The sequence below is a fragment of the Rhinopithecus bieti genome, unplaced genomic scaffold, assembly GCF_001698545.2.
Source record: "Rhinopithecus bieti isolate Rb0 unplaced genomic scaffold, ASM169854v2 scaffold_36840, whole genome shotgun sequence".
NCBI lineage: Eukaryota > Metazoa > Chordata > Mammalia > Primates > Cercopithecidae > Rhinopithecus > Rhinopithecus bieti.
In genome coordinates, this window is record NW_016816502.1 from 1,861,284 (window position 1) to 1,874,488 (window position 13,205).

Genomic DNA, 13,205 nt, shown 5'->3' on the forward strand with positions numbered 1-13,205 from the left:
TTTTTTAAGAAGAGACGGGGTTTCACCATATTGGCCAGGCTGGTCTCGAACTCTTGACCTCAGGTGATCCACCTGCCTTGGCTTCCCAAAGTGCCATGATTACAGGTGTGAGCCACCACACCCAGTGAGATTCACTAAATTTTTAGCTATTACTTTGTTCTCTGCCTTCTTGTTAGTTCTTTCCTGTTCCTTTCTTTTTTCCTTGTCCATCTTTTAATTTGGTTAATATGAAAACGATACAGTAATTCATAGTAGCTTTCTCTGCCACTTTGCGTCATTCAGAGCAGGTAATACTAGCTTTTTCTTGAAACATTTGTAGTTGTGAAATTGGCAGCCCAATAAAAAATGTTGAATACCAAATTTAATTGAATCTTTTGTAATTTGCCATTTAAATAAATTAAATTTCTCTAGATTCTTTGTTTAAAAGCATTGAGTGTAAATACCGAGTTTCCTTTCCAAAAATAAGTGCTATTAAGATGAAACAAGAAAAAGAATGATTACTGAGTGATTACTAGGCTTTCTTCCCTCAGGGAAAGCATTCTCTCCTGACGGGTGTGTAGTATTAGAAAGGAGAAAGAGCAGCTGAAGGATTAAAGCAGAACCCATTCTACTGAAATTTATTCAGGATGTAATTAATTTCATCTTAGCAGAGATTTCCAAAGGCCCCCCTCGCCCCCCTCTGCCAAACTACTTGTGAATAGTGGTATAAAGGTGCTGTGTATCATAGTTAGTGTAAGGAAATCACATCTCTTGGCTTCAAAGACTTAAATTCCCAATTTAATTTCTGATGGGCTGTATGAAGATTTTCAGTTGAAACAATAAAGATAAAATACTAATGTACAGTACTAAGCTATTTGCTTATTGTCTTAACTTTCCCTTTTTTTCTCTTCTTTCCACAGATTGGAGCTTATTTTAGCAGCATATTAGCTGAGAAACTGAAGCTTAACACTTTCCAGGACACGGGAAAGAAGAAACCACAAGTTAATGCTAAAGATAATTATTGGCTGGTTACTGCTCGATCCCAGAGTGCAATTCATAGTTGGTTTTCTGACTTAGCAGGAAATAAGCCGCTTTCTATTTTGGCAAAAAAGGTATCAAATATTTCTTAACATTGTTTTAGTTATGGTCTTACAATCAGCTGTTCGGGATAATGTTCAAGTATATTTTTGTTTTTCCCAGTTCTTTTTGAGACTGCAAGCCCAATGGCAGGTTTGTGGTACCAGGTGGGTGCCACCCCTTGCTGTTTTCCCCTTTTGTTTGATTGCATGTGGTGCCTAGGACATCTATAAATCCCTAAACATTCCACATATCAAGCTGTTTATGTGGATTTTAGGTAGACAAGATTTTAAAATCGAGAACAGACAAGAAGACTGCATTAAAAAAAATTACATTTCCAGTTTTCTTAGGCCAAGATGTCCAAGATTTGTTAAAAAGATTCTTGCTTTGAGGTTATTTTCTTGTCTTTAAAAGTACCCATCCAAATGCTTCAAGCTGTCTCCTTCCTACCAAGCGAGATAAAGATTGTGATTCTATGTGTGCTTGTTCTTTGAAAAATTTTTAGAACAAAATGGGCAGGTTTATTCATAGCTTCTAGCTTTTTTTATAGGGGAGGGGATGTGGGAGGTTCTTTTAAAATCTTTGCCTTTGGTCATTTTCCTCAAGTGGGAAATAATACACAGATTCAACAGTCTCGTGGTCCAAACAATATAAGATACCTCTTGAAATTTATATAAGAAACTAGATACCTTGCTCATAGTCCTGATCTCTGATTTCTTGCACAACTTTGAAATAATCCCAGGGATCTTTTCTTATCTCTCCTAAGGCCCTTTAGTGTTAGTAGTGCCTGTCTTCTGTTCTTAGTGTTAAGTTTTCCTTATCAGCTTGGTGCAGGCCCAGTTTATAGAGGAGCTCTTTTGTATATTTGCCTATTTTCCAAAGCAGCTCTTTGAAAATAGTGTCTGTAGCTTCTATTGGCTTTATTTTGCCTTAATGTCATAACGTTGTATTGCCTTGCGTAGATTTCAGTGGTGAAAGGCAACTGAAATCTTCAAAGAGTGTACAGTCAGCATAACCACCTCTTACCATTCAGTTAGTACCACTGTCTCAATCCAGGTTGAACCATGTATGACTTCTTCTCCAGTGGTGAATATTTACTTTGTGGTCCCACTGTGGCCTGTGAATTGTATCTGAAGGCCATGTAAGTCATAGGTCATCCTTCAATATTTGATGGCTTTTGACTAACTGTTCATACTTTCCATGTTGCCAGCCTGACATCTTTCCATTTAGTTTTTCTTTTTTTCATAAGTTTGTAGAGTGCATATTTGGGATTTGCTACTCTTGAGGAGTTGATGCCCTTGCTTTAGGGGAGTAGTGGTTTCTCCTCTTGTAGGAGGAAGGTGAATCATGGTGCAGTGTATTAGCCATTATTCTTCTTTCTTTATTAGGAGCTGCCTCTGGCCAAGTCAGGTGTTCCTCAGGTAAGCCCTGATGTTAATTCTTTGTAAACTTGAAGATGTTTTCTTTATAAAACGATTAAATATACCTTGAAATATTCCTTTCTTGGGCATTTCAAGAATCCTTTCCCTTCCCTCCTCAGCATATCATCTTCTTGAGATGGTGAAATCTCTTTTAGAATGGGGTAAAGCAATGCATTCCCTGCATGTTCTTCATATTAGAGAGTTCAAATACTTCTTTAATTTTTGGTATTCATCTGTGCGATGGCTTAAGTTAGAAAGCCTGGGTTTACCTGCTAAGATCCTGAGTCATCTTTGAAATCTTATCTTGAGTTCATGATGGTTTCCTGTATGGATCATGTTTCAGTACCTGGTTTTCTGCTACTGTGAAGCTTCATAGCGTGCCAAGGCTTTATCCACAGAGGCTTGTAAAGGACCTTTTAACTCAATCACAATTATAGATCGATTTGGAAAAATAGACTTCTGGCATCTAGGGATATTCTTCCAGGTCTTGAACAGTTCATTAACTCTCACCTGTTCCCTTCAGGTGACTTTAATTACTGCGGTCTGTGAAATTTTCTTTTGCGTTTACCCTTGCTTAGCAAATAGAGGATGCAGTGATAATGTGCATCCAAGGAGAAAGGTGATAGGACACCCTTCTGTGGATTAAAAACCAGCACATGCTAGGTGTCTTAATTTTCTTTCTGTACTTAGATGCAGCTGTGGCTTGATTTAGAACCAGACAGCTGCCCTGTGATTGCCAAGTTTTAGCTATCATTTAAAATCACATGTATTCTTTACTGAAAAACATGTAATGCAACAAGGTGAGGAAGTCAATACTTTAGTCAATATAAACGTATTTATCTTTCTGAGTTGGCCCAACTAGATTTGACAAAATTATTAATATGTGTCTGGTTGGTCTGCTTTCTTAATTGAGTAACTTCTTTCACATACGTTCTTCTGAATTCCGAAGTCTTGAGTTGCATCAACCAGTTCTCATGGGGTTCTGCTAGTACGGACAGTGAGGTAGAGGTTTGCATTGTGCTGTTAATGTAAGATCTGTGCTGAGTTTTGTTTGCTGTCTCATCTAAACATTTCACAAGTTCAGATGTTTTATTTTTTCCCCTCTGCCAATTGTAGTTCAAAGGAAATCCTTTAGGCATCTATGAAAGATAACTACTAGTAGTGACTCTTTTGGAGATGCTAACTTGCACTTGTTTATGTTTTAGGCCTTGATCTATATAACCTTTTGTCATGTCTGAATGAGAGACAGCCTCACCTTGACAATGAAAATTTAACTCACTGGCACCACACTGTACATTCTGGTGAAAAGCAGCTACTCAGGTCTTGAACTGAATATTGAACTCTGCGCTTTTCTTGTCCCTGACTTAAATGATAGCCAGTATGCCAAGAGCCTTGTGCTCCATGAGAGATGTGCCTTGTAAGCCTCATTTTCAGGAAATGTTCCTGTTAAATTGTGTCTTTTTTGTCTAAAAGAGATACAATTTAGTATCTGGTCTGCAGAGAGGAAGCCTTCTAGCTTTGGCCTATGTGACTTTTATCTCCCATTTAGTTGTGTTGGGTGCAGTGTAATTGCCTCTGTCATGGGGTCTGTGTTCTGAAGTCAGCACCCAAGGCAGGAACTGTAGATGACTAGTCTCTTCAATTGCCCATGAAATATGTATGTGGATATACTGCATTTTTTTTTTTTTTGAGACATCGTCTCGCTGTATTGCCCAGACTGGAGTGCAGTGGCGTGATCTTGGCTCACTGCAACCTCTACCTCCCAGGCTCAAGCAATTCTCCCACTTCAGCCTCCTGAGTAGCTGGGACTACAGGTGTGTGCCACTGCACCTGCTTGATTTTTATATTTTTAGTAAGGTTTTGCCATGCTGCCCAGGCTGGTCTCAAATTGATAGGCTCAAGTGATCCACCTGCCTCTGCTTCCCAAAGTGCTGGTATTATAGTCCTGAACCACTGTGCAGGGCCTATACATTGCTTCTTAATGTGCAACCCAAACAGCTTTTCCTTCAGCATTGGAAAACTTTATAATTCTTTGGCAAGGCCAGGTGAAATAGTTTGCTTGTTTTTAAGGGCCACACACTAAAATAATTAGCTCTTAAAAAATTATTCTAGGATCACACTTTGTACCAAGTGTGTGAATAGTCAAATTTGTGACATGTCAGTGCACAGATACCACTGTTATGAGTGAGGATTTGGTTAAGAGAAAAATGCCATGCTGTATGAATCAGTTAGCTGGTTTGAAGCCTTGATTTTCACAAAATCAAGTAAGAGTTTAGGACAGAGAGACCAGGGCTCTTGGTATTTATAGTAGTGTTGTTCCAGATCCTCTAAGAAAGGGTCACATCCATGACCTGAAAGCACTTTGGTTGGCATGGAGAAATCCTTGGAACTGACAACAAAATAATCATTATAATTTTGATTCATGTAATTGTTTTGCTTTATCCTTTTAACTACCCTGTGAGGTGGATAGGGTTGATGTTAATAACACAGTTCATAAATGAGGATCCCAGGAGTGAAGGGCTTAGCCAAACAGGCTTCATTCAGGAGTGGAGTACAGAGGGGGTCATGGCTGGCGTGGAGGATGTCCTCACCCCTCAGTCTCATTGCTCTCATCCTGCTGCATCATGGCTAATGTAGTCTTTGTTCACTGTTTTTCTTCCTTTATATTCATAAACTTGAATAGATGATATAGATGAATGGGCTATTCTTAGGATATTTATGAGGGATACTAGAAGAATGAATTAACTCTTTCAAACCATTCAGTGGTACATTGGGATACTAATTTGCTAAATAGTACCTTTGTGGTCTGGAAGACATAATTAACTGCCTCAAGTGCCTAATTTCAACCAGTAAATTAATTACCTAGCTATTTCTGGCTCAGTGTTTATTAGGCAGATACACTGATCCGTCATTGTAGCCTCTCTTTTAAAGTTTGGACTAATGTCACTTTCAGAAGCTTTCTGGAAATTGTTACTCTTATGAAATGTTAATCAGAAAGCTTTGTACACACACAAAAAAAGTTCTGGATAAAATATAGAGTAGGAGCAATTTTCACTTGGTCTGTCCCTTCCAATTTTGAGATAAATTCTTTGGAGGACTGTCATGAAATTATTTTTCCTTGCTCTTTTGATAAGATGAGTAGCTCTCAGCATCTGAGAATCTGAAAATCATTTATTTTTTAAAAAATAGAAAGGACAACTAATGAAACTTTTATATTGTGCTAAACCTAGTTTTGGTTATTTTTTCTTGAAGAAAATTGGCTTAAAATGTTCCTTTAAAAAAAAAAAAACTGCATGCGCTATTTGAAAATCCATCAAGGATATACTTTCTTAGAGCCAGCAGGTAACTTATAGCCTCTTTCTTTTGCTTCACCTTTATTTAGGTGTATCTAGTGATGAACACAGTATGTGATTATTATAAACATATTATATTGTTTCTTTTTAGGTTCCTATCCTTAGTAAAAAAGAGGATGTTTTTGCATATTTAGCTAAATATTCTGTGCCAATGGTTCGAGCAACGTGGTTGATCAAGATGACTTGTGCCTATTATTCTGCTATATCTGAAGCTAAAATTAAGAAACGTCAGGCTCCTGATCCGAATTTGGGTAAGTGAGAGAATACAATACACCTTACATTTCATTATTGATTTTGCAAGTAATTGTTGCCTGCACCCTCTGGACACAGCCCAGCATGGTGAGTGTTGAGAAGGTCCGTGGTGAGACTTGAGTCGCTCGGGTATGGATAGTTCACTCAGTCTCAGAATCCTGACTCCATTAGCAAGGGCTGTTGATCTTACTGCCAAAATATATCCTGAATCTGAACACTTTTCACCACCACAGCTATTAAAATGCTGTTTCAAGCCACCGATATCTCTTGACTGGATAGAGTCACAGCCTTTTAGCAGCTTTCTCTGCTGTTACTTTTGCGCCTTTCGTTCTATTCTCTGTATAACTACTGTACTAATCTCTAAGCCTAAATGATCTATTGTGTTTCTACTTATAAATTTACAGCAATTTCTTATTACAGTTGGAATACAGATCTAGATTCTTTACTGTGGCCAGTGAAGTCATCTCTGATCTGCCCTCACCCCTTCCTGTGATGTTCCAGCCACAGTGCCTTCCTTCTATCCTCCTAATATGCTGAGCTGAGCTCCTTCCCATTTCAGGGCTTCTGTGTTTCTTGTTTGTTGTACTTGGTTGGTCTTCTCTGGGATATATGCTTGATTCTGTCTCTTCACTGCATCTTTGGCTTAAATGTCATTTCTGCAGGAGGCTTTCTCTGGCCATCTACCTAAATTGCATTCCCTCTCTTCATCTCCTCTCCCTCTACTTCTGGTTATGTTCTCACATGTTATTATTTTATTCAATGTCCATCTCAATATCTGAAGTTATGTTTAAAATATTTGTATCTGTCACTCTGTGCCCAACTCACAGGCACTAAAATGTAAGGCCCGTAAGGGCAAGAATATCGGTCTTATTCTCACCAAGTCCCCAGTGTCCAGAATTATGCTGGCCATGGTCAGTATTTTGAGTCAGAGTCCCCACTATGTTGGTTTCTAGACCGTGACTTCTTGAGGTGGTTCTAAAACATACTTTGTAGAAGATACGATGCTAAACCAGAAATATACATAAAGAATTATGTATAAATATGACCATTTAGAGATTGAGTTTATAAATAATTCTTTATGAAATGAAAACAGCTTATGGTTTTGTAAGGGAGAGTCCAAACACAAATCTCTGAGGAGGAGGGACAGAAAGCACAGACGTCGTCAGATGCCAGGTGGTGCCCTGGATAAATGAGTTGGGGTATAAAGTGGTGGGGAGTAGTAGGGGCACCCTGATGGTGAGTAGAGCACACTCTAAAAGCATGAACACTTAAAATTAAAAACAGAAACATGGTCTGAATTCTGTGGCTGCCATCTTTAAGTGCCATCATCCTACACGTGTTAAAACAAATAAGCAAAAAGAAAGTGTATTTTAGAAAAGAAATGCCCAGAAATGCCCAGGAAAAAGTCCTGGAAGGTAGTAATCCACAAGTTAACATTGATGGCCTCTTAGTGTTGTTTTCACAGTGGTCTTCTACTATCTTTATATTTCTCTGAGTTTATTCCCCCATCAGCATTTTATTTTATTTGAGGGAATACAAAAGAAGTGCCCCTTTTTATTACTAAAGTAATACATTTTCATTACCAAATTTTCAAATGGTGCTGAAGTAGATACAACATGATGTTCAAGTTTCTCTTCTCCCTTCTCCTCTGTTATCCTTTTTGAAGTTTCATTCAGCCTTCACACACACACATATTTCTTCATATATCTACGTGTGTGTGTGTGTGTGTGTGTGTGTGTGTGTGTGTGTGTGTGATCTCCACTGGATTAGCTTATTTATTTATTTTTAGAGTTGAGGTCTCAGTCACCCATGCTGGGGTGCAGTGACATGATCATAACTCACTGCTTCCTGAAACTTCTGGGCTCAAGTGATCCTCCTGCCTCAGCCTCTCAAGTTACTGGGACTATAGGCATGTGTCACCATGCCTGGCTAATTCTTTAATGTTTTGTAGAGACAGGGTCTCACTGTGTTGCCCAGGCTTTTTGTGAACTCCTGGGCTCAAGTGATCCTCTTAGCTGCACCACCCAGAATGCTGGGATTACAGGGTGAGCCACTGCCCAGCCAGTCTCCATTGGATTTATTAATACTTCCCCCCAGGACCTGGATATCCAATTGCTTACTAGCTACCTTCACTTTGATGACATCTGAAGTGTCTGAGTCGGCATCTGAAACATAATGTATATCAAATCAAGGTCTTGATTTCTTGCCATCCTTTAACTTGTTCCTTCCTGACATTTCTTCTTAGTGAATGTTATATGTAGTTATTGGGTGGGTAAGGCAAGAGCCAAATTGTCATTCCTGGTACTTATCTTTCTCTCAAAACCCTGCATTCAGTCTGTCAACAATCCTGTCATCTTTACTTTCAAAATAAAACCAGAATCTGAAAATTTGGTCCTCTGTGTCCACTGCTGTTACTCTCTGGCCAAACCACCACCCGCTTTGCCTGTCTATTGCAGGGGTTTTAGCCAATCTTCTTGTTTATGTTTTTGTTCCTCTAATGTCAGCTTTCCACTTTGTAGCCAGAATGATCCTGTTAGGGCAGAAATTACGCCACCCTTATGCCCAGAATTCTTGCCTGGCCCCTTGTCCCACTCAGATTGTGTAACTCAGCGACGCCAGCGACCTGCCTGCACATTCCAAACTCAGAGTCGTGCTGACCTGTGGGCGTGGCTCTTCCTTCACCTGTGGGGTGCACACGGGCCTGCTCCCTTGCTTGACTGTGGACTCTGCCCAGACGCGCTTCCTAAGAGAAGCCTTCTCCGACCACTGCTGCCAAAATATCTCCCTGTTACTGTCTTCTTCTTCTGCTTTATTTTTCTTCATTGTTCTTAACACCACCTAATGTTATATTTTATATTAATTTTTGATCATCTGTCTCCATCCATTCCCAAGTACAACACAGGCACCATGAAGAACTTTGCTAGATTTGTTCAGTGCTGAGTCTCTGAAGACAGTACTTGGCATACACAAGGTGGTCAGTAATTTTTAACATAAATAAATGAATAATTAGGCCTGAAACATTTATGTTTGTGTGTGTGTGTGATATGATTACGTATTTCTGCATCTGTATATGTATGTATTTAAAAAAATTTCTCCCAATTCATAATCCTTGAAACTTCCATTATCACCAGCTATAGCAGAGAGACTACTGCATTCCTTATGTTCTCTTCATACATTTTTTTTTGGTAACATGTTCTTGTCAGTGTTTTTCTTGATGTTCAGTTTAGTCTGATTTTGACTGCCACAAAAATGCAAAAGGAAATGCAGGAATGATTTTTACAACTGAAACTTAAAACAATTTTAGAGCAAATAAGAGCTCAAGCCAGGCATGGTGGCTCATGCCTATAATTCCACCACTTTGGGAGACCAGGGCATGAAGATCGCTTGAGCCCAGGAGTTTAAGACCAGTCTAGGCAACATAGTGAGACTTTATCTCTCCAATCCTCCCCACCAAAAAAAATTAGTAAGGTGTGGTGGTACACACCTGTATTCCCAAGCTACTCAGGAGGCTGAGGTGAGGGGATAGCTTTAGTCCAGGAAGTTGAGGCTGCAGTGAGCTGGGGTTGTGCCACTGTGCTCCAATCTGGGCAACAGAGTAAGACCCTGTCCCTCAAAAAACAAACAAACAAAAAACCAAAAACCAGTCTGATAGATCTTGATAATTTGGAAAGGTTATGTAATTTCTGGGAAATCCCAGATATGAATGTTTCACCAGGACCACATGGTTTCCCCTACTAAATGGAGGGAAGTATAGCTCCAGTTTCTACTTAAGAATGTTCTGGACTTGCTAGATTCATTAGTTTTACCATTAGTTTCCTTATCACTATGGCTGGTTGGACTTTTGAAGGGTTATTTTCTCCCCACCAAAAGTTAAAACTTTTATTATTTGCATAACCCATAATGGATGGATTACTAGGTTTAGTCATTAGCTGTATTTTCTCTTCCTCCATAAGCCAAATAACATACGATTCTGTTTTTTGACCCAGTTGATTTACAGTATATTGCAGTTCATGGGTTTTTATGATTACTAATGTATATTTAAAATTGTGAATATTAAATCCATGAAGATCAAGTGCCTATAATAATATTTCTTATGTTAGAGTATCCAGCCTTTGAACTAAGACATGCCTAAGGCTAAAAGAAAATATTTTAAAATGTATGAATTTTTGGAGTTTACCCCTAAGTTCCCAGGTCTAGCATCTCAGAGGGAGCTTTGGGCTTTACTTTTACCAGTGCTGCCACTAAGGGACGAGGTGATTTAATGCAAAGTCCTTAGCTTCTCCAGACATCAGTCTTTTCAACCATGATTCTATCCAGCATCTATGTTGTCTTTGTCATGTCTTTTTAGTTGTCTTTAATCTAGAACAGTTCGTTAGCCATTTCTTTTGACCTTGGTATTTTTGAAGGAGGCAGACCAGTTGTTTTGTAGACTGTCCATTGATTTTTCCTTTCTCCAGTTTCTCATTAATAGATTTAAGTTACATACCTTTGCTTGGAATAGCCTTGAGGTGATGATGTGAATATGTCAGTATATCATATCCCAATACTGTTGGTGATAACTTTGATCATTTGGGTAAGGTGGTGTCTATTGGATTTTTCTCCTGCAAAGTTACTATTCTACCCTTTGTAATTAGTAATTCACCTACGTGAATATACAGTTCCTTTCTCTATTCTTATATGTATATATGTATTTTAATTGAAAATGCAAGATTCTATTTATACTATATATCAAGAGCATGTTTTTCAAATATCTAATCTTGTTTTACTATCACTTTGTTACACCTGATACCTCTGACATTCTCCTTTGTCTTCAGCAGCTTTTTCAAGTTTTAAAAGCAAATGATACAGTATATTTGAAAGCATTTGGCTGTGTAGACATAGCCATAATGTAATGTAGCAAGTTTCACACTCCTAGCAAGGGATACAGCCAAGCGAGTACACACATATATATGTGTTGAATTGGATTAAATCACATACACTTCAGAAGATTAACTTCTAGTAATAGGTTCTATGTTCTGGCGTTGATAGCAAAAAGAATCATTCAGCACATTTGGGGCAAGATTGACTATCAAGTGTCACCCTTTTCTGGCATTGGTTTTATGACTTCCGTTGTCTTGATGATTGTTCTTAGGATTTGTAAAGTGTTTTCAGTAGAAATGACTTTTATTCCTTTGTAATAGGAACATATGTTTTATTTTCAGTTCCTACTTTCAGCATTGGAACAGAGCTGTAAAGCACTGCTGTTTGATTTTATAGAAGGGAATTTTTTCCAAAGTTAAGTGGGCTCACAGCAACAAGGAGCAACACAGAGATCCTCACTGTCATTATGCAGAGAGTTATAGATCTCAAATGTAGATTAAATGGGTTGCTGCCCTGGGGAGCTTGCAGTCAGCAAAGACATACCCAGTACAGTGTATACACAAAAGTGAGAGGAGTGAGAAGCGCCTTGGGTTTCTGAGTGAGGTCTCATTGTAACTTCAAAGTGGGTAATGAAATATTTAACTTGGATAAATCTGAACATCAGGACAGAGATTTTAAATAGAGGGGAATTAGGGAAGCCTGAAAGAAGAGTTTGTAATTCTTAGTCCTTGTGAGACCTGAAAAAACAAAAAAAAAAGGTTTAGGTGGACATGATGTTTAGAAATGTCATGAAATAGTTGATGTTGCTACTTGAAGGAGAGTATGCCAGAAATAATGCATGTTCGGTTTCAGATATTTTTAGAGTTGAATTAAGTTTCATTTTTAAGAGAACAGGAATGTTCAGCTGCCTTAAATATTTTGAGCTCACCAGAGAAAATTATTTAAAACAGGCTAACTAATACTTAAAAATGAAAAAGTAAAACTCACATTGAGTTATGCAATTAAAGTCTTTGAACAGATTAGGAAATATGACTTTATAGTAAGTAACAGAACTTTGTACATTTATTTGTAGGAATTTTCCACATGAGGAGTCTTATTGTTGCTGAATCAACTAATAATAACTACAGCATTTATTGCTGTTTTTGCCATCACTGTTAACAGCATTTCTTGAGCACTTATGGAATCCCTGATATTGTGATAAGCAGGGATACGGTGCTTACTGCATTTCTAGGTTGAATCAGCTCCTGACGTGTGCTGGGAAATGATCTAGATTGTTTGGGGAAGCTTGTCAGCCTTGGGAGTGCCCCATCCCCTTGCTGTTGTGGGATTTTCTTTCTTTTTTTTTTTTTTGGCTTAAAACTGGTCAATCCCTCACCAAGTCTATTGGCTTTCTGCCAGGGTTCCTCTGGTGTGCAGTGATGCAGTGTTCCCCATTTCATTAGTAAATGTTTGCTAGGTTCTGTGTATGTTTTGTCCATTTTATGACTTACTATTCAGATAGCCTGTGAAAGAGATATGTTCTCATTTCATGGATGAGGATGGTGATGTGCAAGTGGTGCACAGAACCCTTCAGCGTAAGTGTCCAAACTTGACTCCAGAGCCTGTGCTGGACACCGCTGGTCAGTGAGGACAAGAGTGGGACAGTGTAATCACTGCCTTCTAGGTATTTGCAGTATGAGTGGGGGACATGCATCCAAACAATCAAATAATAGAGAAGGAAGAGTTTATAGTGACAGGAAGAAAATACAGAGGGAGTCTTAAGGAATAAGCCACTGAGGGAACTTGGGACATCCAAGGAGATTCACAGAGGAAGTGACTTAGGTATATACTTTTGCAAGAAGAGGCATTTCCTAGGAGGACAGAGCTGGAGTGGGCTGTTGTTCAGGGAAGGGCATTTCTGACAGAAGGATGGTGTCTGCAGAGAAGTAGGTTATCAAATAGTTTGACTTGTTGCACCTCCAGGATTTAACTTCAGCTTGAGCGTCATTTACCAGTGGGGAGGTGATGAAAGCCTGTGTGAAGGTTTGTTTGCCAGACTGGGATATGTGAGTTCCCTCTGGTGCATGATGAAAAGCCATGGAAGGGTTTATTATTACTATTATTGTTACAACTCTTTCCCTCAGTTTCTTGTCTTAAAAAATTGGGATAATTGACAAGATTTCTTTCTTTTCTTTTCCTTCCTTCCCTCCCTCCCTCCCTCCCTCCCTCCTTCCCTCCCTTCCTTCCTTCCTTCCTTCCTTCCTTCCTTCCTTCCTTCCTTCCT

The 13,205-nt window shown here is 38.8% G+C and overlaps 1 protein-coding gene across 1 annotated transcript in view; it reads left to right on the plus strand.

Annotated features, from left to right (window-relative positions):
* The window catches only part of MED12L (mediator complex subunit 12L), a 352,689-nt gene that overhangs the window by 38,125 nt on the left and 301,359 nt on the right, over nucleotides 1-13,205 (plus strand). Inside the window, exons 4-5 of the mRNA XM_017854932.1 lie at nucleotides 900-1,091; nucleotides 5,922-6,081. Of these exons, the coding sequence (XP_017710421.1) occupies nucleotides 900-1,091; nucleotides 5,922-6,081 (352 nt within the window). The remainder of the gene's footprint in view (nucleotides 1-899; nucleotides 1,092-5,921; nucleotides 6,082-13,205) is intronic.